The 25304-nt window shown below is 48.8% G+C and overlaps 3 protein-coding genes across 16 annotated transcripts in view; all 3 read left to right on the forward strand.

The window, feature by feature from the left end:
- The window catches only part of KIF4A (kinesin family member 4A), a 125456-nt gene extending 113561 nt beyond the window's left edge, over positions 1-11895 (forward strand). For all 3 annotated transcript variants that reach the window (XM_082376542.1, XM_082376543.1, XM_082376541.1), the window contains 3 exons: positions 8995-9111; positions 10729-10851; positions 11127-11895. In XM_082376542.1, the coding sequence (XP_082232668.1) occupies positions 8995-9111; positions 10729-10851; positions 11127-11330 (444 nt within the window). In that variant the 3' untranslated portion in view covers positions 11331-11895. The remainder of the gene's footprint in view (positions 1-8994; positions 9112-10728; positions 10852-11126) is intronic.
- Positions 11896-13711: 1816 nt separating this feature from the next.
- GDPD2 (glycerophosphodiester phosphodiesterase domain containing 2) lies at positions 13712-23465 on the forward strand. 10 transcript variants are annotated; one of them, XM_082376644.1, is made up of 16 exons: positions 13716-14078; positions 15692-15805; positions 16088-16191; positions 16497-16590; positions 16762-16821; positions 17050-17148; positions 17331-17424; positions 17570-17715; positions 17834-17916; positions 18024-18174; positions 19928-20149; positions 20357-20505; positions 22075-22222; positions 22389-22471; positions 22721-22749; positions 22831-23465. In XM_082376644.1, the coding sequence occupies exons 2-16, from the start codon at positions 15701-15703 to the stop codon at positions 22881-22883; spliced, it is 1620 nt and encodes a 539-aa protein (XP_082232770.1). In that variant the 5' UTR covers positions 13716-14078; positions 15692-15700; the 3' UTR covers positions 22884-23465. The 10 variants fall into 10 exon arrangements, 8 of the variants coding, with proteins under 8 accessions (XP_082232769.1, XP_082232766.1, XP_082232771.1 ...); XM_082376643.1 differs by having other exon boundaries at positions 13712-14078; positions 17648-17715; positions 22721-23465; XM_082376640.1 differs by having other exon boundaries at positions 13713-14078; positions 22721-23465.
- Positions 23466-23583: 118 nt separating this feature from the next.
- DLG3 (discs large MAGUK scaffold protein 3) overlaps positions 23584-25304 on the forward strand; it is a 63631-nt gene continuing 61910 nt past the window's right edge. For 2 of the 3 annotated variants that reach the window (XM_082376590.1, XM_082376580.1), the window contains exon 1: positions 24485-24686. The gene's annotated coding sequence lies outside the window, so the exon portion shown is untranslated. Of the gene's footprint in view, positions 23952-24484; positions 24687-25304 lie in introns of those variants that run through there. The other variant, XM_082376591.1, reaches the window with a different exon arrangement.

Raw genomic sequence — 25304 nt, forward strand, 5'->3', positions numbered from 1 at the left:
TCGGGTCAGAGGGGTAATCAGAGGCCTTGTCAATCATGGTAAGATTTGGATTGTATTTATGTACCAGGATATTTGCTGTAACATGATTTATAATGGCAAACAATTTCTTTCAAAACAATCTTAATATCTAACGTTAGGTGACTGGTTAAGTAAATTGACACTTCCACATGATGAAAGACTATATACAACTGTTAAATATTAAAAATCATGGTTTTGATTTTCAGATTTTATAAAGTACTATATATTATTCTCATAATGGGGGCGAGGGGGAAGATGTTTTAATGGTTTCTTTTACCCTCACAACTACAGAACAATGGTGATGGTTGTCCATATGAAACAGACTCGAGGGCTTGAATTTAACTGTAAACGCAGTATGAATCCACAAAGATATGACAAGGGAAAAAATCTATTGTGATTTTAGGACCCATTAGCAGGACTATGGAGTTCATAACAAGGGAGGTGTTTGTCTCAATCTGCTTCACAATGGTCACACCACATTTAGAAAGTTATGCTCATTTCTGGATGTCACAATTAAAGATGAACTTGGACAAATTGGTATATAGCCAAGGTGGTGAGAATTCTTGGAAACCATGTCATGTGGTGAATCATTGAGGGAGCTAGGTATATTTAGCTGTGAGAGGATTTGGACAGAGTGGGACTGGGGAGTGAAAATGATGCTCAGGGTTTGAACATATATGCTGTGAAAGTGGGGTTAAATTGATTCCGTGTCATTCCAGATGGCAGAATTTGGTCCTGAGGTCAGAAGTTATATAGAAACTGTTATCATCTCAGGATAAATAGAGCATTGGATAATAAGACCAGGGATGTTTGAGTGGGGCTTCAAACATCAAATCAGGCTTTAGATGGTCACTGAGGTCTCCTCTGACTCTAATCCATCATTCTGTGAGCTCTGTCACCTATATTTGTTTCAAGCCAAACTATCCTACTTTCTTCCACCATTTCTCTTACAACATCACTTCCTATAATGCTGGTCACCCGCCCCCTTTTTGTTTAATTCCCTCTTTATGAAGCACATATACACAGTGGACCCCTGAATGTGTGCACAAGGAAACATACTTATTGATAAAATGGGCTTAATACATGGAAAGCACTTGTAACAGTGCCTGGCACACGGTGATGTCAGCTATTACTACTGCAGCCTTGCTGTAAGTGTGAAATACGGCACTATGAGGAGTATGGGTAAATTGTGGCATACTCGTAGAATGAAAATGAATGGAACAGGAGCTACATGCATCAACGGATGATAAGATACCATTTATATAAAGTTTAAAAGTGTGTAAGATAATTCCTTACATATTTTAAATAAAAACTCACATGTGGTAAAAAGGCATGCATAGGATAATAAGCACCTAATTCAAAAGACTGCCCCTGGGAGGGAGGGAGGTGAAGGGGATCAGGAAAGCGTAGACAGGAGGCTTCAGTTCTATCTGTATTTTACTCATCAAGGGAGGGTTGGGGATATTAGTGGGGTTTTGTTATTGTCTACACTTTTTATATGCCTAAAAAAAATTATGGGGCCCTAAAATAGGATATATCATTTCAAATGGAGTCTGACTGACCCAGGGTTTAGTGAAACATTCTCTCCCTGTGATTTCTGAACTCCAAATTTCTGCCTGACTGACTTGCTTTTTGACAGCTATTTCACACTGTTGACTCATGAAGCTTGCTGACACCTCAAATCCCTAGTCCCTTTTTGCACAAACTACTTTTTTTTTGGCTGTACCGCGCAACTTGTGGGATCTTTTTTTTTTTAACATCTTTATTGGAGTATAATTGCTTTACAATGGTGTGTTAGTTTCTGCTTTATAACAAAGGGAATCAGTTATACATATACATATGTCCCCATATCTCTTCCCTCTTGCGTCTCCCTCCCTCCCACCCTCCCTATCCCACCCCTCTAGGTGGTCACAAAGCACCGAGCTGATCTCTCTGTGCTTGCGGCTGCTTCCCACTAGCTATGTATTTTACATTTGGTAGTGTATATATGTCCATGCCACTCTCTCACTTTGTCCCAGCTTACCCTTCCTCCTCCCCGTATCCTCAAGTCCATTCTCTACTAGGTCTGTGTCTTTATGCCTGTCTTGCCCCTAGGTTCTTCATGACCTTTTTTTTTTTTTTTTTAGATTCCATATATATGTGTTAGCATACTGTATTTGTTTTTCTCTTTCTGACTTACTTCACTCTGTATGACAGACTCTAGGTCCATCCACCTCACTACAAATAACTCAATTTTGTTTCTTTTTATGGCTGAGTAATCCATTGTATATATGTGCCACATCTTCTTTATCCATTCATCTGTCGATGGACACTTAGGTTGCTTCCACGTCCTGGCTATTGTAAATAGAGCTGCAATGAACATTGTGGTACATGACTCTTTTTGAATTATGGTTTTTTCAGGGTATATGCCCAGTAGTGGGATTGCTGGGTTGTATGGTAGTTCTATTTGTAGTTTTTTAAGGAACGTCCATACTGTTCTCCATAGTGGCTGTATCAATTTACATTCCCACCAACAGTGCAAGAGGGTTCCCTTTTCTCCACACCCTCTCCAGCATTTATTGTTTGTACATTTTTTGATGATGGCCATTCTGAGTGGTGTGAAATGATATCTCATTGTAGTTTTGATTTGCATTTCTCTAATGATTAATGATGTTGAGCATTCTTTCATGTGTTTGTTGGCAATCTGTATATCTTCTTTGGAGAAATGTCTATTTAGGTCTTCTGCCCATTTTTGGATTGGGTTGTTTGTTTTTTTGATATTGAGCTGAATGAGCTGCTTGTAAATTTTGGAGATTAATCCTTTGTCAGTTGCTTCATTTGCAAATATTTTCTCCCATTCTGAGGGTTGTCTTTTGGTCTTGTTTATGGTTTCCTTTGCTGTGCAAAAGCTTTTAAGTTTCATTAGGTCCCATTTGTTTATTTGTGTTTTTATTTCCATTTCTCTAGGAGGTGGGTCAAAAAGGATCTTGCTGTAATTTATATCATAGAGTGTTCTGCCTATGTTTTCCTCTAAGAGTTTGATAGTGTCTGGCCTTAAATTTAGGTCTTTAATCCATTTTGAGTTTATTTTTGTGTATGGTGTTAGGGAGTGTTCTAATTTCATTCTTTTACATGTAGCTGTCCAGTTTTCCCAGCACCACTTATTGAAGAGGCTGTCTTTTCTCCACTGTACATGCTTGCCTCCTTTATCAAAGATAAGGTGACCATATGTGCGTAGGTTTATCTGTGGGCTTTCTATCCTGTTCCATTGATCTATGTTTCTGTTTTTGTGCCAGTACCATACTGTCTTGATTACCATAGCTTTGTAGTATAGTCTGAAGTCAGGGAGCCTGATTCCTCCAGCTCCGTTGTTCTTTCTCAAGTTTGCTTTGGCTATTTGGGGTCTTTTGTGTTTCCATGCAAATTGTGAAATTTTTTGTTCTAGTTCTGTGAAAAATGCCAGTGGTAGTTTGATAGGGATTGCATTGAATCTGTAGATTGCTTTGAGTATAGTACAGTCATTTTCACAATGTTGATTCTTCCAATCCAGGAACATGGTATATCTCGCCATTTATTTGTATCATCTTTAATTTCTTTCATCAGTGTCTTATAGTTTTCTGCATACAGGTCTTTTGTCTCCTTAGGTAGGTTTATTCCTAGGTATTTTATTCTTTTTGTTGCAGTGGTAAATGGGTGTGTTTTCTTAATTTCACTTTCAGATTTTTCATCTTTAGTGTATAGGAATGCAAGAGATTTCTGTGCATTAATTTTGTATCCTGCTACTTTACCAGATTCATTGATTAGCTCTAGTAGTTTTCTGGTAACATCTTTAGGGTACTCTATGTATAGTATCATGTCATCTGCAAACAGTGACAGTTTTACTTCTTTTCCAATTTGGATTCCTTTTATTTCTTTTTCTTCTCTGATTGCTGTGGCTAAAACTTCCAAAACTATGTTGAATAACAGTGGTTAGAGTGGGCAACCTTGTCTTGTTCCTGATCTTAGTGGAAATAGTTTCAGTTTTTCACCATTGAGGACGATGTTGGCTGTGGGTTTGTCATATATGGCCTTTATTATGTTGAGGAAAGTTCCCTCTATGCCTACTTTCTGGAGTGTTTTTATCATAAATGGGTGTTGAATTTTGTCGAAAGCTTTCTCTGCATCTATTGAGATGATCATATGGTTTTTCTCCTTCAATTTGTTAATATGGTATATCACATTGATTGATTTGCATATATTGAAGAATCCTTGAATTCCTGGGAAAAACCCCACTTGATCATGGTGTATGATCCTTTTAATGTGCTGTTGGATTCTGTTTGCTAGTATTTTGTTGAGGATTCTTGCATCTATTTTCATCAGTGATATTGGCCTGTAGTTTTTTTTCTTTGTGACATCTTTGTCTGGTTTTGGTATCAGGGTGATGGTGGCCTCGTAGAATGACTTTGGGAGTGTTCCTCCCTCTGCTATATTTTGGAAGAGTTTGAGAAGGATGGGTGTTAGCTCTTCTCTAAATGTTTGATACAATTCGCCTGTGAAGCCATCTGTTCCTGGGCTTTTGTTTGTTGGAAGATTATTTATCACAGTTTCAATTTCAGTGTTTGTGTTTGGTCTGTTCATATTTTCCGTTTCTTCCTGGTTCAGTCTTGGAAGGTTGTGCATTTCTAAGAATTTGTCCATTTCTTCCAGGTTGTCCATTTTATTGGCGTATAGTTGCTTGTAGTAATCTCTTATGATCCTTTGTATTTCTTCAGTGTCAGTTGTTACTTCTCCTTTTTCATTTCTAATTCTATTGATTTAAGTCTTCTCCCTTTCTTTTCCTGATGAGTCTGGCTAATGGTTTATCAGTTTTGTTTATCTTCTCAAAGAACCAGCTTTTAGTTTTATTGATCTTTGCTATAGTGTCCTTCATTTCTTTTTCATTTCTTTCTGATCTGATCTTTATGATTTCTTTCCTTCTGCTAACTTTGGGGTTTTTTTGTTCTTCTTTCTCTAATTGCTTTAGGTGTAAGGTTAGGTTGTTTATTTGAGTTGTTTCTTTTTTCTTAAGGTAGGATTGTATTGCTATAAACGTCCCTCTTAGAACTGCTTTTGCTGCATCCCATAGGTTTTGGGTCATCGTGTTTTCATTGTCATTTGTTTCTACGTGTTTTTTGATTTCCTCTTTGATTTCTTCAGGGATCTCTTCGTTATTAAGTAGTGTATTGTTTAGCCTCCATGTGTTTGTATTTTTTACAGATTTTTTCCTGTAATTGATATCTAGTCTCAGCATTGTGGTCGGAAAAGATACTTGATATGATTTTAATTTTCTTAAGTTTACCAAGGCTTGATTTGTGACCCAAGATATGATCTATCCTGGAGAATGTTCCATGTGCAATTGAGAAGAAAGTGTAGTCTGCTGTTTTGAGATGGAATGTCCTATAAATATCAGTTAAGTCCATCTTGTTTAATGTATCATTTAAAGCTTGTGTTTCCTTATGTATTTTCATTTTGGATGATCTGTCCATTGGTGAAAGTGGGGTGTTAAAGTCCCCTACTATGATGGTGTTACTGTCGATTTCCCCTTTTATGGCTGTTAGTATTTGCCTTATGTATGAGGTGTTCCTATGTTGGGTGCATAAATATTTACAATTCTTATATCTTCTTCTTGGATTGATCCCTTGATCATTATGTAATGTCCTTCTTTATCTCTTATAATAGTCTTTATTTTAAAGTCTATTTTGTCTGATATGAGAATTGCTACTCCAGCTTTCTTTGATTTCCATTTGCATGGAATATCTTTTTCCATCCCCTCACTTTCAGTCTGTATGTGTCCCTAGGTCTGAGGTGGGTCTCTTGTAGACAGCATATATATGGGTCTTGTTTTTGTATCCATTCAGCCAGTCCTTGTCTTTTGGTTGGAGCATTTAATCCATTTTCATTTAAGGTAATTATCGATATGTATGTTCCTATTACCATTTTCTTAATTGTTTTGGGTTTGTTATTGTAGGTCTTTTCCTTCTCTTGTGTTTCCTGTCTAGAGAATTTCCTTTAGCATTTGTTGTAAAGCTGGTTTGGTGGTGCTGAATTCTCTTAGCTTTTGCTTGTCTGTAAAGCTTTTAATTTCTCCATCAAATCTGAATGAGGTCCTTGCTGGGTAGAGTAATCTTGGTTGTAGGTTTTTCTCCTTCATCACATTAAATATGTCCTGCCACTCCCTTCTGGCTTGCAGAGTTTCTGCTGAAAGATCAGCTGTTAACCTTATGGGGATTCCCTTATGTGTTATTTGTTGATTTTCCCTTGCTGCTTTTAATATTTTTTCTTTGTAGTTAATTTTTTTTCTTTTTTTTTTAAAGAAGTACTTTTTATTAATTAATTAATTTATTTATTTATTTTGGCTGCGTTAGGTCTTCATTGCTGTGAGTGGGCTTTCTCTAGTTGCGGCAAGCAGGGCCTACTCTTCGTTGCGGTGCACGGGCCTCTCATTGTGGTGGCTTCTCTTGCTGTGGATCATGGGCTCTAGACACGCAGGCTTCAGTAGTTGTGGCACGTGGGCTCAGTAGTTGTGGCTCATGGGCTCTAGAGCGCAGGCTCAGTAGTTGTGGCGCACAGGCTTAGTTACTCAGCAGCATGTGGGATCTTCCCAGAACAGGGCTAGAACCCATGTCCCCTGCATTGGCAGGTGGATTCTTAACCACTGCACCACCAGGGAAGCCCTGTATTTAATTTTTGATAGTTTGATTTATATGTGTCCTGGCGTGTTTCTCCTTGGATTTATCCTGTATGGTACTGTTTGTGCTTCCTGGACTTGATTAACTATTTCCTTTCCCATATTAGGGAAGTTTTCAACTATAATCCCTTCAAATATTTTCTCAGTCCCTTTCTTTTTCTCTTCTTCTTCTGGGACCCCTATAATTCGAATGTTGGTGCATTTAATGTTGTCCCAGAGGTCTCTGAGACTGTCCTCAATTCTTTTCATTCTTTTTTCTTTATTCTGCTCTGCACTAGTTATTTCCACTATTTTATCTTCCAGGTCACTTATCCGTTCTTCTGCCTTAGTTATTCTGCTATTGATCCCTTCTAGAGAATTTTTAATTTCATTTATTGTGTTGTTCATCACTGTTTGTTTGCTCTTTAGTTCTTCTAACTCCTTGTTAAATGTTTCTTGTATTTTCTCCATTCTATTTCCAAGATTTTGGATCATCTTTGCTATCATTATTCTGAATTCTTTTTCAAGTAGGCTGCCTATTTCCTCTTCATTTGTTAGGTCTGGTGGGTGTTTGCCTTGCTCCTTCATCTGCTGTGTGTCTCTCTGTCTTCTCATTTTGCTTAACTTACTGTGTTTGGGGTCTCCTTTTTGCAGGCTGCAGGTTCGTAGTTCCCATTGTTTTTGGTGTCTGTCCCCAGTGGCTAAGGTTGGTTCAGTGGGTTGTGTAGGCTTCCTGGTGGAGGGGACTAGTGCTTGTGTTCTGGTGGATGAGGCTGAATCTTGTCTTTCTGGTGGGCAGGTCCACATCTGGTGGTGTGTTTTGGGATGTCTGTGGCCTTTTTATTATTTTAGCCAGCCTCTCTGCTAATGGATGGGACTGTGTTCCTGTCTTGCTAGTTGTTTGGCATAGGGTGTCCAGCACTGTAGCTTGCTGGTCGTTGAGTGGAGCTGGGTCTTGGCGTTGAGATGGAGATCTCTGGGAGATTTTCGCCATTTGATATTACATGGAGCTGGGAGGTCTCTTGTGGACCAGTGTCCTGAAGTTGGCTCTCCCACCTCAGAGGCACAGCCCTGCTGCCTGGCTGGAGCACCAAGAGCCTGTCATCCACACGGTCATGTGGCTGTAGGTAGGAGGCCTCAGTTCCTTGACACATGGATCTCTCCTTAGGGCTGCTTGAGTGTCCTCATGACATGGCAGCTGGCTTACCCCAGGATGAGTGATCCGTCCCATGGTCCCCAGGACTGTCGTGGCTTCGGCTGCTGGGACCCGTCCAGAGCCGACAGCCTCAGTGAGGCCACCCTCCGCTCGGGCTCCAGGGCAGTTCAGTGACGGCAGAGGGAAGAGACCCCAAGCCAGGAGTTCCAGCTCTGTGTAAGCACGGGCTCCATTCTTGCTTGTGGGATCTTAGTTCCCCAACCAGGGATTGAACCTGGGCCCTTGGGCCCTCGGCAGTGAAAGCTCCGGGTCCTAACCACTGGACCGCCAGGGAATTCCCTGCACAAACTACTTTTAAGCCAGATCTCCCCCCCACAACATTACATTTATATGGCTGATTTGGGGGGAACTTAATGCCAGACTTACATTTATCCCTGTTTTAACTTTTCTGTCTACTTCCAGCCCATAATTCCAGCCAGTCAAAATATTTTTGAATTTCGATTCTATTATCTTACATATTAATCATCCTTCCAGCTTTGTGTCATTGTTACAGCTGATAAATATGCCTACCTTGTAGACTGGCTATGAGATTCAAATGAGATTTTGCATTTCTATATATGAAAGTACTCGGAAAACTGTAAAGTGCTATACAAATGTAAATGATTTTATTTCATATCATCAGTGATTTATTAAAATGTTGAATGGTTAAACTGCTGAGGACAAAGCCTAGGCTGACACTAACAAACTGTAGAAATATGAGTTGGATGAAAGTACAGCTGGGTAGATCTAAGGATACTGAGCAACTATACTCAGTCCTTAAATATGCCTAATTCTACTCCCATTCATCTCATAGTTCTTCACTTTGGCCATAAAATCATCATGAGGATCTTTGTCAGTTTCCCTGCATTATTATGGTATCCATCCAATCCATCTTTCAAGTATACTATCCCAAAAGTGTGGCATGACTTGTTCTTAGAAAACCTATGGGGGTTCTTGGTGATCATTGTTTCACTAAAGAGAGGACTGAGGAGATAGAAGCTTAGTAAAGTTGATGGTACTTTCCAGTTTTTCTAGAATGGCCTGAGAATGAAGGGAAGGTACTTCAAACCTAGTCTTCTGACTCAGTAATGTGTCTTTCTACAAACCTGCTTTGCAGTGTTCCTGCAAGGGCTGGTGTGGGAACAAGCAGTGCGGGTGCAGGAGACAGAAGTTGGACTGTGGTGCGGACTGCAGCTGTGACCCCACAAAGTGTAGGAACCGTCAGCAAGGCAAGGTAGGATCAGTGCTGTCATCCCTCACCATCCTTTCAGATCTCCCAGCAGTTTCTGCCCTTTTCTTCTACCTTCCCTCCTGAAAGCCAGAGTCTCCTGCACAGCCCTTCCTACCCTTCTTCTGCAACCAGAAAAAGACATTTCGCTTCTCAGTCCTTCTTCCTTGCTGCTAGCCTGTCCACACAACCCCTTCAGAAGCCACAGCCCCTCCCAGGAGATTCCCAGATATGCAGCTCCCCACCCCTAGCCTTGGCTGTAAAATTTCTGTACAGTGTCTAAGGCACAAGCAAGGAACAGTAGAGCAAGCATTTACAGGCATACAGCCATGCAGGATCAAACTAGTCCAGAGGCTTAGCTGGAATTTTAAGGGCCACGTGCTGAGGTAGCAGCTTCCAGGAAGGAAGTTAATCCTTCTGACATCTTGAGACATTACTTACTTAGACCTTCTCCATGGGAACCAGCTATTCCATGTCTCTAGGAAAAGACCCACAGGAACTTGGTCTTTCTGATAGGCACTGTTCTGAGCCAAGTTAACTGTAGCTGTTCTTTTTTGCTCCCAGGGATAGCAAACTCAAAGAAACGAAATGTGTACTGAGAAGTGCAGCACCAAGCAGGTCAGATGCCCGAACTTGCCTTATGCCTACCTGTGCCCACGGCAAAAGCTCATTCCTACTGCTCTCTGTGTGATACACAGGAATTTTAGCAAGACTAGTTCACCGTGCATTTCTTAACCATCTATATGGGCGCAGCTTTGCCCTGGGTCTTCTATTAAAAAAACTTCTGAGGTAGGTAGTCATTAGAGGACTAAGGTGGCAAGCTAGAGGTCAGGCTAAGAACTGTAGAAGTAGCATTGCAGGAGGACCTTCAGGATTCTCTATGCCTGTGCTTTTCTCAGTTTGGGTTCTAGAGTCCTATAGTGGCTCCATGGAAGTGCTTCCAGGCAGAGGAGTGTGGCCCAGCTCAGTTTGACCCTGTGCCAACCAAAGCAACTTGCTCTTTACTTGTTTATATATCGAGTTTCCTCTTAGAATTTCAGTTGGAAAACCACTGATCTAGTCCAATACTGCCATTTTACAGAGAAGGAAACTAAGGCCCAGAGATAAGCTTAAGTGACTCGCGTGATATTATACAGCTGGTCATGGCAGCTAAGATTAGACCTCAGGCTTCCTGACTCTTAATCCAGTTCAGTTTCCATGAGAACAGGCTATAATTCTAATCCAAGCTCTACCACAGAGTCGCCTTGTTACCTAAGCAACTTCTCTCTCTTGGCCTCAGCTTCCTCTCTGAAAGGAAGACCAATACAGGCAACACTCTGTAGAAATGCTAAAAAGTATATTGTAGATTGGGGAGGGGAGAGGATTAATCAAAGAAATGACCAAGGCTCAGCCTCGTTTTAAACCTTGCCTCATGATGTGTCCTGTGCCGCTCTCCTACCCAGCCCTTTGCCTTCAGAGGCTGCTTTTGAGCACTGTGACCTCCCCAAGCAGGGTCACCCTAAGACCTGCTTACACTGATTGATGAGGCCCTCAGAGCTGGTACCTCACTGGCTGAAGGGGAGCAGACTGATTGTGTAACCCTAGTAGCTGAATTTCTAATATCCCTGTCTGCTTGATTCTCAGGATAGCTTGGGCACTGTTGAGCGGACTCGGGATTCTGAAGGCTCCTTCAAACTGGAGGATCCCACAGAGGTGACCCCAGGATTGAGCTTCTTTAACCCTGTCTGTGCCACTCCCAACAGCAAGGTAGGTGGCCTAAAAGCCAGGTGTTTCCAAACGTATTAGCGTCCATCTCTGCATTAGCGCTGACAGAGAGCTGTGGGAGAAAAGGAGGTAAAGGTACAATCAGCTTGCTGGGAACTGGGAACCGGGCATCTGCTAGAGTCTGGTTTTTTCAACAGAGCGATTTGGGGGGGTCACCTCATACCACTGGGAGTGTGCTAAACATCTGTAGTGGCTAGGCTGCGCTAAGCCTCTGTCCCTACCCCAGATCTAGTCATAGCTGTCTCTGTCCTTCCTAGATCCTGAAAGAGATGTGTGATGTGGAGCAGGTGCTATTAAACAACACGGCTCCAGGTGCCTCCTCCCTTGGCCTCCCAGAGTCAAAACATGTAGCAACAGAATCCCAAGAAAATAAAGCTCCAGGGAAGAAAAAGAAACGAGCTCTGGCCAGCAATACCAGCTTCTTCTCTGGCTGCTCCCCCATTGAAGAAGAGGCCCACTGAAGTTGGACTCATCATATCTGCCCCGGTCTGGCTTGGGAGATGCCTTCAGGTTGCAGCCAGAAGGGGTTTTTTTTCATGATTCCTCTTGATTTCAGGTTTCTTGCTGTTGAAAAAAGGAACAGCACGTTACTGAAAAAGAGGGAACCTTTGTTGGATGTTGGCAACTTCATGCCCAGTCCCCCAGCCCCTGACGACTACTCTCCTCTCCAGAAGGGTGCTAAGCTACCTGCTGAAGAGAGAACCAACTGACCTTCCTGATGACTCATGAGGAACCAGTCCTCAGTACAATCTAGCTCTCTCTTATTCATGAGCAGTTAGGGCTGTCTCCCAGTGGGAACGAGGCCAAGGCTGTCTTATCTTTAGGTTGTCTCAGTTTCATGGCAGAGCCTAACCTAGGTTGGAGGCCTGGCACAGATCTTCACGCCACCTCCAGAATGGTGCTGGGATCTTTCTTGTCTCTGGATTTCAAGTGTTTTAATAGTACACTCAATTGTCTTTCAAGTTGCTGAGGTAAATGAAATCTTTTTAAATGTTAATGTTAAGTAAATAAATAAATCTTAGTCCATCTGCTGTTTGGAAAGAGTCTTCTGTGCTAGAGGGAGAAATACAATTTCAACCTGTGTTCCTCCGCCCCTGGGAACGCTATTAAGGAAAGTCAGTGCAAGTGCCCAAGCCCCACTGCCTTGTAGCAGCCCTCATCCCCTGAGGGGAGTATGGAGCAGCAAGTCATGTGTCTTCATGTTGCTCTGTTATCTCAGGAGGTTAGAATAATGCTAGCAAGTCCAGTGGCCTGACCTTCACTGTAGAGGCTGCCTGACCTCCAGATTTTGGAGGAAGGAACCATATTTACCAAGCATCTCCATGTGCTTGCCACAATTTTATTTGCTCCTCACAAAAAAGTTCAAGGTGAATAGGTCTCATTTTGCAGATGAGAAAACTGAGATACAAAGACGTTAAGTCACTTCACTAAAGTCACAAAGTTAACGAGTAATCGAGCTAGGACTTGAACCCAGGTCTGACACCGAAAGTTCTTAGCTGACTCTAGATCGGCAGTGGTGGCCATTACTGACAGCCTGCGGCCTGATTTGGAGTCGCCTGGGCATGGGATCGTACTGCTGCCCAGCCCGCGGACAGCACTGCACTTACACCCTGCTTCCTCCTTTGAAAGGGAAGAGGATGGGCGCGGCTTACTCCTCACTCTGCATCTGGGTTCTTCATCTCTGCTTAAGGCGAAAAGGGAGCCAGCCCTGGCCCTGCAGCCTTCTCAGGAGTTCACAAGCCCTGAGCGTCATATCCATGCATTCTGAGCCCCAGCCCCCTGCCCCGAACAAAGCTCCCAAAGTACCCCCCAGAATTTGGCACATGAAAGCCAAGACTCCTCCAGAATCCAACAGAGTCCAAGCAAAGGAAACTGAAGGACAACCTGCCTAGAGCGAAGCCTTTGGGACTAGGTGACCCTGCAGCCCTTTCTGGCCTCCTGCCAGCAAGCAGCCCTGCTTCTCTTTGCATTTTAATGCCGAGGGAGCAAGGGAGCCTTTGCCATTGCCAACTAGAGCCTCTGGATACAATGGGAAGGCAGAGAAGGAGGGGGCAGGCTCTTGGCCTAAGAGAGCAGGTCTTCCTTCTCACTGTTCCAAATCCAGTGCGTTTGGGGGGAGGGGTAAATGAGCTTATCCCCAGAGAAGACATTCTTTCCCACCAACACTACACTAGCCCCCGGGCATCGAGCCACTGCCTCAGCCAAAAGGTTGAGAGGGAAAGTCAATCAAGCCAGCCCCCAGTCCCTGGCCCACCCAGAGCCCTGTGCTTTAGCACTAAGCTGACTCTACGGCCTGCTGGCCATCCCTCCTCTGCTGATGGTGTGGTAAAAGTGTCTTTTATATGTATTCATCTTCCAAAAGCCAGTGACCATACCACTATACACTCCTCAAATGATTCTTGGAAAGAGACGGTAGATGCCTTGGGGTCAAAGCAGCGAAAAAGATGCAAATCTCAGCACATCTTGAATGAGCATCTCCTTTCTGGGGTGAGGGGGGAAAGGGAAGGGCTGCTAGTACCACCCAGGCCCCATAAGGCCCACGGAGACCCCTGGTCCAGAAACTGGGTGAAACAAGAAGTGGCGTGCAACTCTGAGTTCCCTTCTAGATGCACCTTGCAGAAGCAGAAGCAAGATCCCAAGAGGGAAGGGAGGCAGATGAATTAAGGCTATCCTCCCAGGGAGCTTGAGACTGGATGCTAGACTTCCTCGCACACATACACACCCCTTTCCAGGGGGCTGGCTGGGCCCCTTCTCCTCACTGCCAAGTTGCAAAGTTGTGTGGTCACCTCCCCCCAGCTTCCCGCCCGCCCGCGCCCTCAGCCCTCGCCTCCCTGAGCCGGGACAAAGCCCCAGCAGTGACTAAGAGGAGAACAGGAGGAGGGACAGAGGGATGGGGAAAGCTGCACAAAGGAATTCCTCACCCCAAGCCCCCTGACCGGCAGCGAGTAAAGAAGCAGATCTGCTCGCCCTCCCCCTTCCCCCCTCCCATCTTCCCACCCGACCAGGCACGGACACCACAGGCCACAGAGCAGCTGCAGGCCTTGGGAGAGGACCCGCACAGCCTCCTGTAGGTGGCAACAGTGCCACCTGTTTGACTGGTGGGGCTGAGCCTGGAAGAGGGAGGAGGCTGACAACTCGGAGAGGACCTGGGAAACAGTGCAGTGCACAGCAGAGGGCAGAGAGCAGAGCGGACCTGCTGCTGAGAAAAGGTGTGAGGGCTCGGGGAGGCTGGGGGCCACAGGCGGGAGTGGCAGGGCCGAGTCCGGCTCCTGCCAGCAGGGATTGGGCCCAAGGATTGAGCAGCACCCCTGGTCAGCTCCCCTGATTGGAGTTTTCTGGCTGCTCAGATCCTGACCCCATCCTACAGACAGCTCCTGGAGGGAGGTGGGACCCTGGACGGCAGTGTCTGGGGTGCAGAGGCAGTACCCGAGGTACGGCTGGAGCCCGAGGCAGCTACTACCACTCGGTCCCAGCATGGGAAGAGGCAGGGGACCTCCCTCTGGGTTGGCTTTTTCCTGGGAGGGGTGTCAGGGTGGGGAGAGGTTTCCCTCCCCCCAGCTTCAGCCCCCTAACTTCCATCCCTACCTCAACCCTCCTTTCCCAAGGCAAGCAGAGGGTAAGAAGGGCTGTTTCAGGAGGAGCCACACCCTCCTTTCAGCCACTGTGCACCCCCTAAAGACTCCACAGCTTCAGGGGAGCCCAGATGACAAGGCAAGGGGTCGTGTTCCTCAGACCACACCCACTTTGGGTGTATCCAGGGGCTCCTTTACATACTCCAAGTCACCTAGAAACCCATTTTACTGACAGCCACTAGTGCGCATGCACATACAAATGCTGACACAAATCCCACACCTTCTCATGTAGAATCAAAATCACACGCCCAGCCTAGTCTGGGGATCAGTAAGCCAGCTTGGTCTCAGCTTGACCCCAAAGTACAAGGTCCAGTGATCCCCTGCCCCAAGACAACCACAGCCCCCATACACACCTTTGCCCTGTATTTGTTGTACTTTCACCAAAGTGTCCTCAGAGGGTGGGGCCCCTGAAAAGGAAAAGGCGGGGACTGGGTTCCTGGCTGAGGTTCGGGGATGACTGGGCAGAAAGCGACAGGACTGGGGTGAGAGGGCTTAGATGTTCCAGGTGTGTGCGGGCAGGAAAAAGTTTCCTTCAGAAGGTAGGGAGTGACCCAGGCAACCTGTTCCCCTCAAGACTTCCTCTTATTGGTAGTGCCCCCTTGCCCCTGGGAGGTGAAGACAGACAATCTTTCAGTTCAGGGCTTTGCGATGTGTGCAATCTGTATCCATAGCAACTGACCAACTAGCCACTAGCCAGCCCTCCCTCAGCCCCAGGTCAGGCCTGGTGCCTCTCCTTCAGGTTACTCCTGGTTCCTATGGTGGAAGCCTCAACACGGGGCCGCCTGAAGTTTGGCCAGATCTGCCTCAACTTGCTAAACCGTGTTTGCCCCACCCCGGGGAAGTTTCTCCTGAGTCCCCACCCCAGGCAACCTCTCCATCCCCAGATAGGGATGCTGTTGAAAGGGGAGGAGATAGAGAGAGTGGGTGTATATCCTGCCAGGAGGCTAGACCTCCAGGGTGTCCCACTGACTTTCCAGGTATGCAGATGAAAGGGAAAGAAAGACCCCGGAAACTGTCCCCTTTGCTCACCTCCTCATCCAATCTGGCACTTGGGACCTGCCCTGTGACCTCCGTTGCTGAGCAGCGGCCCAGGCCTCTGCTCCTCCCCGGGGCTCCTCGCATATACTGGGAGGGAGGCTGAGATCTGCCTTCTGCCAGGGTCCCTGATAGCCAAGTGTCCCTTCCCCCAGGCCCTCACCATGGGCGAGTCTCCCGGCTGCTGCTCGGTCTGGGCCCACTGCCTCCACTGCCTGTATAGCTGCCACTGGAAGAAATGCCCCAAAGACAGGACACAAACCAACCAGGTGAAGTACAAATGGGGTGTGTGGGGGGTTGGTAGTCCAAGGCAGAGGCCACTTGGAGGGGATAAGAAGGCCAGGTGTGTTCAGAGACAGCGGAGGGGAGGGGATAGGGAAGGAAGGGGCTTTCTCTCCCCAGGAGGAAAATCCCCTCAAACATGGAAAGAACTACGTGCAAAAGCAGAGCACCCCCATGCCTGGCAGGAAGCCCCCTTGAGCTGCCCTCCATTGGGGACTCTGAGCTGAAGTGGGGATGGGGTGTGAGCTTCTCTCCTTGCCCCTTTGCAGTGCGAATGCATCTGGTTTGGCCTGCTCTTCCTCACCTTTCTCCTCTCCCTGGGCTGGCTGTACGTCGTGCTCATCCTTCTCAATGACCTGCACAACTTCAATGAGTGTGTCACGGACCCTCAGTGTGTCAATGAGCGTGTCACGGACACCTCAGCAGACATGTCAACCTACTCCCCACCCCGGGGCTCCAGGGTGCTCGGTCATCCCCAGCCCTGCCTGGCTTGCCCCCTACCCAGCCTCCTTGAAAACCCCTCCGTGAAGTCTCCCCAGTCCTTGGAGCCCCTGACCCCATGAAGGGCTTCCCCTCACTCCCTTCTAGCCCCCATCCTAGAGCCACCCAGCCCAGCTCCCCTCAGGCCACTATCGCTGCCCTTCCCCCACTCGGGCACCTCCCTCTCCCCTCCCACAGATTCCTGTTCCAGCACTGGGGACACTGGGTGGACTGGTCCCCGGCATTCCTGCTGGTCATCTCTCTACTGGTCACATACGCATCCCTGCTCTTGGTGGGTCCCGGGGCAGCTGGTCTAACCTTAGCCCTTCCTTCCCGCTCAGCTCTACCCTGTCGCTCTCACCCTGGCCACTGAGGGGAGGGGAGGAGGGAGGTGTCAGCCTGGGAAGCCCACTCAGGGAACCCCCTCTTGGCACCTCATGACTCCCACCACCTCTGCCCCCAGCTCCTGGCCCTGCTCCTGCGGCTCTGTGGCCAGCCTCTGTGCCTGCACACCACCCACAAGGTAGAGTGGGGATGGGAGCAAGCGGGAGACGGGTACACTGGGCCCGGCGCTTAGCCAGTTCTTCTATCCCTGGGCACGAGCTCAGGACCTGAAGCCCAGTAAATACGTGCTGAGTGAAAGAAGGACAGTGGTTGAGTCAGGAGAAGAGAATGGTCCTGTTTTCATAGAGTGAGGGGCAGCCCAGGCAGCCACAAGCCCAGGTTGACATGAAGATCCCTGGCCCCCCAGGTGCTGCTGCTCCTCATTATACTTCTTGTGGCCGCTGGCCTTGTGGGACTGGAGGTCCAATGGCGGCAGGAGTGGCATAGCTTACGTCTGTCACTGCAGGTGAGTGGCTGATATCCAGGGCTTAGCGGGGGACACCTTCGCCTGTGGCCAACCCCAGGACACAGCTTGCTCCCTGGTGCCCCGAGACTCCAGGTAGCTCTCAACTTCAAAAGTCAGGTCCTAGGAGGAGAAGGGGAGGGCTTCCAGGGAGAAGAGCCCTCCTCAACAGCTCTTGTCCACAGGCCACAGCCCCATTCCTTCATATTGGAGCAGTTGCTGGCATCACTCTCCTGGCCTGGCCTGTGGCTGATACCTTCTACCGTATCCACCGAAGAGGTGCCAACTCCACCCTCCCACGCACCCGCACTGGCCATCAATGCTCCTGCCTCCTGCTGCTCCGTTTCCTGCACCTGCACTCTGCTTTCTGTCCCCAGGGCCCACCACTGTCCTTTCTCTATAGCCTGTCCCCCACTCCCCACAGGTCCCAAGATTCTGCTACTGCTCCTATTTTTTGGAGTTGCCCTGGCCATCTACCTGGTGCCCCTATTCATCTCCTCAGCCTGTATCATGGAACCCAAAGACTTACCCCCCAAGCCTGAGCTGATGGGACACCGAGGGGCCCCCGTGGTGAGTGCTGGGCAGAATGCTGGCAGGGCAGGGAGGGTCTGCTCCTCTAGGCTGCTGCGACCAGGCCTGTGGGTTCCCAGGCTCCCACCCTTCCCTGCCACCTCCTCACCTTTCCCAGCTGGCCCCCGAGAACACCCTGATGTCCCTGCGGAAGACAGCTGAATGTGGAGCTGTTGTGTTTGAGACCGACGTGATGGTCAGGTGAGGGAAGACGGGGTCCCCTCCCAACCCGAGTGACACAGCAGGGAAGCTGCGGAAATGATGACCAGCCCCAGAGCCTGGCCCTCTGACTCCCCTTGTGCCTTCAGCTCCGACGGGATCCCCTTCCTCATGCATGATGAGCGCCTGACCAGGACCACAGATGTGGCCTCTGTGTTCCCACACCGAGTCAACAGCCACAGTAGCGACTTCTCCTGGACTGAGCTGAAGAGACTCAATGCCGGGGCCTGGTTCCTACAGGTGAGGACAGCCTTCTGGAAGAGGCAGCCACGGGCAGGGGCACTCGGGGGTGGAGTTCATTCATTGATAAGCATCTGCTGAGCCCCATGTTGGGCGACAGGTATACAGTCTCTGCACTCAGGTCATTCCCTCCCAGTAAGGAAAGCATCTAGGCAACAGGCTATCAGAATATGAAACCTCCAGCAAGAGCAAGGTCTTTACTGGGTAGAGAGGAGAGAGAGGTCGCTGTTGGGCAGTGGGAGTGTGGGAGAGGGTCAGGAGTGGTTTCCCAGGAGAGGATGCCTGAGCAGCATATGAAGTGAGGGTAGTTTTTAAGATGGACAAGGCAGGGAACGGGAATTCTGGTCAGAGGGAAGAGTGTGTGTAAAGCCCAGAAATATGAAGAAGCCTTTCCAGAGAACAAAAAGTGGCTCAGTGGGAATTCCCTGGCAGTCCAGTGGTTAGGATTTGGCGCTTTCATTGCCTGGGCTCGGGTTCGATTCCTGGTTGAGGAACTAAGATCCTGCAAGCCGTGCGGCAAGGCCAAAAAAAAAAAGACAATGAAAAAGTGGCTCAGTGGAAGTGGGAGACAAAAATGCATGGGAGTCGTGGGAGATGAGACTGGCTGGGGGCCGGGAGAGCAGAGGCTTGGTCTCCGGGGGCTTTGAATGCCAGGCCTAGAAGTGTGGACTTCAATGCGGCAGGTGATGGAAATTATTTAAAAGGATACTTAATTTGTTTAGTTTTTCTTTTCTTGATTACCAAAGTAATACAAGTTCCTTGTAAAAAATAAAAAAATAAAAAGTAAAATGTCAGAGAAATAACCTAAAATTGAAAAATCTCCCGTAATCCAACCCATCAGTTGGATACATATTCTGAGGGATTAAGACATATCTGAGCGCTTAAGAGTAAAGGACGTCTGAGTTTGCATCTTGGCTTCACCACTTCCTAGCTGTGTGAGCCTAGGCAACATTCCTTAGGGTCTCTGTGCTTCATTTTCCTCATCTATAAAATGGGAATAATAACAGTACCTACCTTGTAGGATTATCGGGAGGACTAAATAAATTAATACACATAAGTGCTTCTAATACTGCCTGGCACATAGTAAACATTTAACAAGTGTTGATAGCTCACTTTCTCCATGCCAGTGACTAGGAGGTAAGGTCATCTGTTGATTTCAAGGGGAGGAGAGGAGAGTGGCAGAGGTTTGGAACAGCCACCAGGAGGAATGGGAGAGGGAGCAAATCAAGAACAAGTAAAAGGATGGCTAAGTGGCACTGAGAGCAGAAAACAGGACTACAGTGCCAACAGCCCACGTGGTATGCTCTGCCCCCCGATTCTAGGGGTGGAGGAGGCGGACAATTGCAGAATTCAATCAGAGTTTGGGATTTGTGGGGCAGGAAAGGAGTTGACGGGGCTGTGGAAAAGTAGTTCAAGCTGCGGATGGACCATGGGTAGGGGATGTAGGTGTGGCCAGAAAGGGGCTGATGGATTGGGAGGAAACCAAGGGGTCAAGATCCCAGAGGTCTCCGTGAGACCCAAGGGAAAGTGTAGTGAGAGCGAGGAAGTTAGGAAACCGGGAGGGTAGGAGGTTGGGGCCAGAGTAAGGTATTAGAGGGTTTAGAAAAGGCCACAGTTTGGAGAAAGGAAAAACCCTGGCTCAGCAGTGGGCCGAAGCTGTACACCAAGTGGGGGTAATGAGTGAAGATAATGAGGATGGGAGGATGGCCTGGAGGCTTCTTCTGGTCTTGAAACAATTTTCTTCTTCTTATAGAGGCGACCCTTCTGGGGGGCTAAGCAGCTGTCAGGCCCTGATCGGAAAGACGCTGAGAATCAGACAGTGCCAGCCTTGGAAGAACTACTGAAAGAAGCTGAAGCCCGCAACCTTTCTGTCATGTTTGACCTGCGCCGCCCCCCACGAAACCACACATACCATGACACTTTTGTGAACCAGACATTGGAGACTGTGCTGAGTTCAGGGGTGCCCCAAGCCATGGTGATGTTGCCAGGACCCAAAGTGCTCCCTAGTGCCCCTCTCCCCTGCCTTCCCTAGGCCATGATGATAATGCTGAGGCTTCCCCCCGCCCCAGGGCCCCACCCCAGCTCATACAGCCCATCCGCAGTCAGACCTCTCTGCCCCTGTCCCCACCCCCGGAATCCCTAGGCCTTCCCCAGCTTCATGCCCATCCACCCTGAACCACAGGTCCTCTGGCTACCGGATGAAGATCGGGCTCATGTCCAACAACGGGCCCCCCAAATGCGCCAGATATATGGACATCTGGGAGGCCACAGCACTGTGAGGCCCCAGTTTCTCAACCTCCCCTATCAAGACCTGCCGCTGTTGGATATCAAGTGAGTGCCAGAGGAAAGGAGCTGAGGGGATCACATGAGGCTTCATGGCGGGGAAGAGCCGAGGCTGGGAAGGCAAAGGCCATTCATTCACTCACTCATACAACACATATTTATTGAACACCTGCTATGTGTCAGGCACTGTTCATTGCAGGCTTTGGGAGTGAAAGAGACAGACAATAAACCACTGCACAAAACATACGCATATTGGATAGTGATAAGTGATCTGAAGACAAAAAATTTGGGAAGATGTAGTAGAGATTGGGAGAGAGGGGCTAGGGAGGGTCACAGTAGGAAGAGTGGTTAAAGAGATAGTGTCTGGGCTGAGACCTGACAGGTCACAAAGAGATGACAATGGGAAGAGCTGCAGAAGAGCAGGAACAGCAGCCTTGTGAGCGAGGGGAAGGCAAGGCTGGAGAGGTAGGCAGGGGCCAAATTGGGTAGGACCTTGTAGGCCACCAGAAGGAGTTTAGCTTTCATTCTACACCAAAGAGGTTGGTGCAAGAGAGGATGGATCCAGGGGAGAGAGGCGAGAGTCCCAGATGTGAGCTGGGCCCCAGAAGCTGACCCAGCCAGGAAACATGATAGACTTAAAAACATGCAGTTGCCAAGGTCTCTTATAATATCCTTGTGGTCAGATAGAAAAAAAATGTGGACTGAATGATAGCCCGGTTATCATATTAAGTATTTCAAGGACCTTTCCCCAAGCTGTCACCGTGGGAGGAGACACGATATCAGGTTTGGCCCTCCCCTTAGTCTTGTCCTGGTCAACATCGACTGCTGATTATGTTTCCAAAAGGCATGAATTGGTAATGAAAACACTGATGGGAAAATGGAGGCCCTGAAAGGTCTAAGCACTCCAAGATGACGGGCCAAATGTACCAGGATGAAATGCAACAGAGATACATGTAAAGACCTATATTTGGGGTCCAAAAGAAGCTCAACTGCACAAAAACAAGAGAGGGAGACACTGGCATTAGCAGGAACATGTGTGAAAAAGACCAGGGCTTTGATTGAACACTGTGAATAATGAATGACACTGCCAAAAACTAGCCTGACCCTGGGCTGCCTTCACATGGGCATAGTGCCCAGAAGGCAGGAGGAGTTTTGCTCTCCTCGAAGCTGGTCCCAGCCCACCTGGGATATCACCTTCAGATGCAGGCTCCAAACTTCAAAAGGAACATAGGTAAATTGGAGTAAGATCAGATTAGAGAGGTTTGTATGGGGAAGGGAATGATAAGCGAGGTCCCCAGCCCCAGTTGAAGTGACTGGGGCTGTTGGGCCTGGAGAAGAGAAGACTCAGGGAAATGTGGTCACTGCCCCTCAGACCTCTGAAGGGATGTCATGAGACAAAGAGGAGAGACACATCTGTGTAGCCCCAGACAGCAAAGCTAGGACCCATAGGTGGAATCCACCAGGAGACAGAGTTGGTCAGGGGCTGCTACGCAAAGGCAGAACTGATGGCTCTGGGGCAGTGACACTGGAGATTCAAGCACAGAGAGGGGCTGTCTCCCTCCCATGCCTGGAGCGCCAAGATTCTGGATGTTCCCTATTTCTTCCCCGCCTCCACAGAGCACTGCACCAAGATAATGTCTCGGTGAACCTATTTGTAGTGAACAAGCCCTGGCTCTTCTCCCTACTCTGGTGTGCAGGGGTGGATTCGGTCACCACCAATGACTGCCAGCTGCTGCAGCAGATGCGTTACCCTGTCTGGCTTATTGTAAGGGCTCTGGGACTGCCACCCCTCCTCCTCTTTTCCCATCCCTGCTTCTCCTTAACCCTATCCCTCTCTTCCTTACTTATTGCCCCTCCTCCCCCCATATACTACCTGTGTCTGTATATGGGTCGCTGTGGCCACTGACAGGGGCTTTTTTCTATTCCCATAGCCCCCTCAAACCTACCTAATGATGTGGGTCATTACCAATTGTGTCTCAATCCTGCTGCTTTTGTGGACCTTTCTCCTCCAACGGTGAGTGTTTTGTGCCCCAGCTTTCTGGGTTTTTATTCTCCCTAGGGTCCTGGTGATAGGGCTGATTCAGACTCATAAATGCTGCCTGGGGCTTGGGGTTTGGTCTGTTTGGTTCCTCGGAGATTCTTAGACCCTTCCTTATATATCCCATTGGCTTGAACCTGGGAAAGGCAGTCTGGGGGAACTCGGGGTCAAAAGGTCGTTCTTGAAGCTGGCTGAACTCATAATGAGAAGCTTTTCTCCCTATAGGAGATGTGCTAAGGAGAGAGAGAGAACCGGTAAGAACTTTCTCCCCTCAACTCATTTTTCTCCTCCTCTAGCCTTCCCCTTGCTCACTCCCTATATGCTCCTCTCCCCAGGCTTAGAAACAGCAGTGCTGCTGACCAGGATCAACGCTTTCATAATGGAGTGAATGTTCTGTCCTCGACCCCCACCAGCCAGAGTCTGAGGCCTGTCTGCATTGGCCAACAGCAAGGAAGAGAGAATGGCTGAGGTGGAATGTTGGTGGGGTTGGTGTGGGGTGAAATTTGCCAACAGGAGGTTTTGAACTATGAGGGCCTTCTGCCCAGATGGTGGCATGCCCCAAGCTTCCATGGAATCTGTCCCCCCTTGAGATTTCAACCTGAAGTGGTTAGGAAGACACTGAGTCACGAGAAGTTTCTCCCCAAATGAAACTAGAACAGAGGAAAAGACAAGGAGATTGCCAAGAGAATGTTTCTGATCTGTGTGCACGTGTTCTTGTGTAGAAGGCACAGGGTGTCAGGGGCGGGACAGCTTGGAACAGTGACTGAAGGAGATGACAAAACGGCCTTTCCTGGAGAACTATAAGATGATGGAGATATCGACCTGGCTTCATTCACTGTCTCCCCTGACATATGCAATTTATCTTATTTCCTGCCTAGAGGCTGGGGGCCAAAGAGCCCATCTAGCCATGTGCCTACAGATGGCTTTTTGCTGTACACAGTCTTTTCTTCAAGACACATTCGTTCCTGAATCTTGTCCGTTAATAGGTTATTCAATGAATTGAATGCCCATTTGGCACAGTCTAATCTTCTCAGCGCTGGGGCTGGGTGGAGGATGCACCTTCCATCTAGGGTTGTATGTGACATGACATTGAGGGGTCATCATGGGGAGAATCGTGGGTTGGAGGTGGCAAGAGGTCCACCTGGGGCAATGAAGGGCTGCAAGTGGGAAGCAGGAGAGCAGCCGCCACAGGGAGCATTCCGGGTGGCCCAGGCGCGCTGTGCAGACTTGCGCTGTAGCTCCACCTTGTGGTCACCTGCCCCAAGAGGAGGGCCGCGCCGTCGTCACCCGTGACGTATTTGCTGAATGCTACCTGTTCCTTGTGCCCATTGGGGACCTGTGTCCTTGACTCCGTACCCCGAGGGCATGGTCCGATTTCCACAAGTTTTCGCTTCTCTGGGCTGCGCGCAGGGTCAGGTTGCCGGGCCTACCTTCCCCTCGAGGAGCAAGTTCCCCGGTATGTTTGCTGCTCGTGAGTCCCTGGGATAAACAGTTAAGATGACCAGCGCGGAGCTGGCCTAGGATAAGGAGTCTGGTAGAAGTGGGGGAGGGGCTAAGGGAAACACAAGGACAGGAGGGTGCTCTGGCTGACTCTTCAGTCCCCACCGCAACCACATTCACCCCGGTTCATGTCTCCACACGAAGGGAAATCGAACTAAGGGTCTGACGAGGTCAGGAGGTTCGGTTCTCAATTCCTCCTCTCTCGCCAGCCTGGGACCGGGGGCGGCACTGGCACCTAGGGACAAGACCCTCCTCGGTTGCAGGGCAGGCCCGGGAACTACAACTCCCAGGATGCCCCACGGCCACTTCCGCTCTCGGGATGGACCGAAGCGAATTTGAATTTGTGTTCCCGCCCCCTCCTCCGCCCCGACCCCGCCCCTTCCCTTCTCGCCACCCAGCCCTCGCCATGCACACACATGCACATACACACACAGGCCGCCGTCCACGCCAACATACCTGGCCTGCAGCAGGCGCGGTGGGCGGGGGCATCGGCGTGCGACGGGCTGGGAGGTGGGAGGAGCGCCGGGAGCCCACGCCGCGGCTGCTGCCTGGTCCCAGTCTTCTCGGGGGTCCACGCCGCCTTGGACCGCCTCTTCCACACACTACCTTTTCAAGCTGCATTTCCGTAGTTTTCCCTGTTCCCGATCCCGCCCCTCAGACCGACTGCTGGCCTCAGCTCTGGGGCGCCCAGGTACTGCCGGGCTCTCACCTCTCAGCATGGACTTCCCCCCCCCCCACCCCCATCCCTACTTTTCTGTCCCCTCCCAGTCGCCCAGCCTCGCAGCCCCGCAGCCTCTTCCTCCCCTCCCATTCCGACCTGACCCTGACCACATCCAGGGTCTCCAACCCCCGCAGCCTCCACCTCTCAGCTCCCAGGCTCTCAGCTGCAGTCCTCTAGCCTCAGAGTCTAGACTCTCCGCCGGAATGCCCCAAGCCCTTGCCCCTAGCCCCTAGCCCCTAGCCTTGAGCACTCAGCCCTGAGCCTGCCACCGCCCATCCTTCCTCTCTTCCCAGGAGGACTGGACAGCTATGGCGCACTTAACCTCTATAAGGTCCTGGACTGGAGGCTGAGATTGACAAAAACTTGAGGGCGGAGGGCCAAGGGGCGCTGCTCATTGGGGTTTGGGTGCAGTTGCTGTCGTTATTTTTAGCTGCTGACTCACAGCTTCTGGCATCCGGGTTTGGGGCTAGCAGGCTGGGCTAGGGGGCTATTAATAGAGCGTAAGGCACAGCCCCGACCCAGTTCAGTTTAGAAGCACAGGGAGCAAGGAGCCTCCCCCTGCCATCGTGCGGCTGTGGAGATGTTGTG

The sequence above is a fragment of the Balaenoptera borealis genome (assembly GCF_965194805.1).
Source record: "Balaenoptera borealis genome assembly, chromosome: X".
NCBI classification, from domain to species: domain Eukaryota; kingdom Metazoa; phylum Chordata; class Mammalia; order Artiodactyla; family Balaenopteridae; genus Balaenoptera; species Balaenoptera borealis.

What these genes read in the sequence shown, in the direction of transcription:
- GDPD2 (XM_082376640.1), top strand. Translation starts at nt 15,701, where the DNA reads ATGGGCGAGTCTCCCGGCTGCTGCTCGGTCTGGGCCCACTGCCTCCAC. An exon ending in GAGACCGACGTGATGGTCAG is followed by an intron (nt 17,917 to 18,023) that starts GTGAGGGAAGAC and finishes TTGTGCCTTCAG; the next exon opens with CTCCGACGGGATCCCCTTCC. An exon ending in TGGACCTTTCTCCTCCAACG is followed by an intron (nt 22,472 to 22,720) that starts GTGAGTGTTTTG and finishes TTCTCCCTATAG; the next exon opens with GAGATGTGCTAAGGAGAGAG.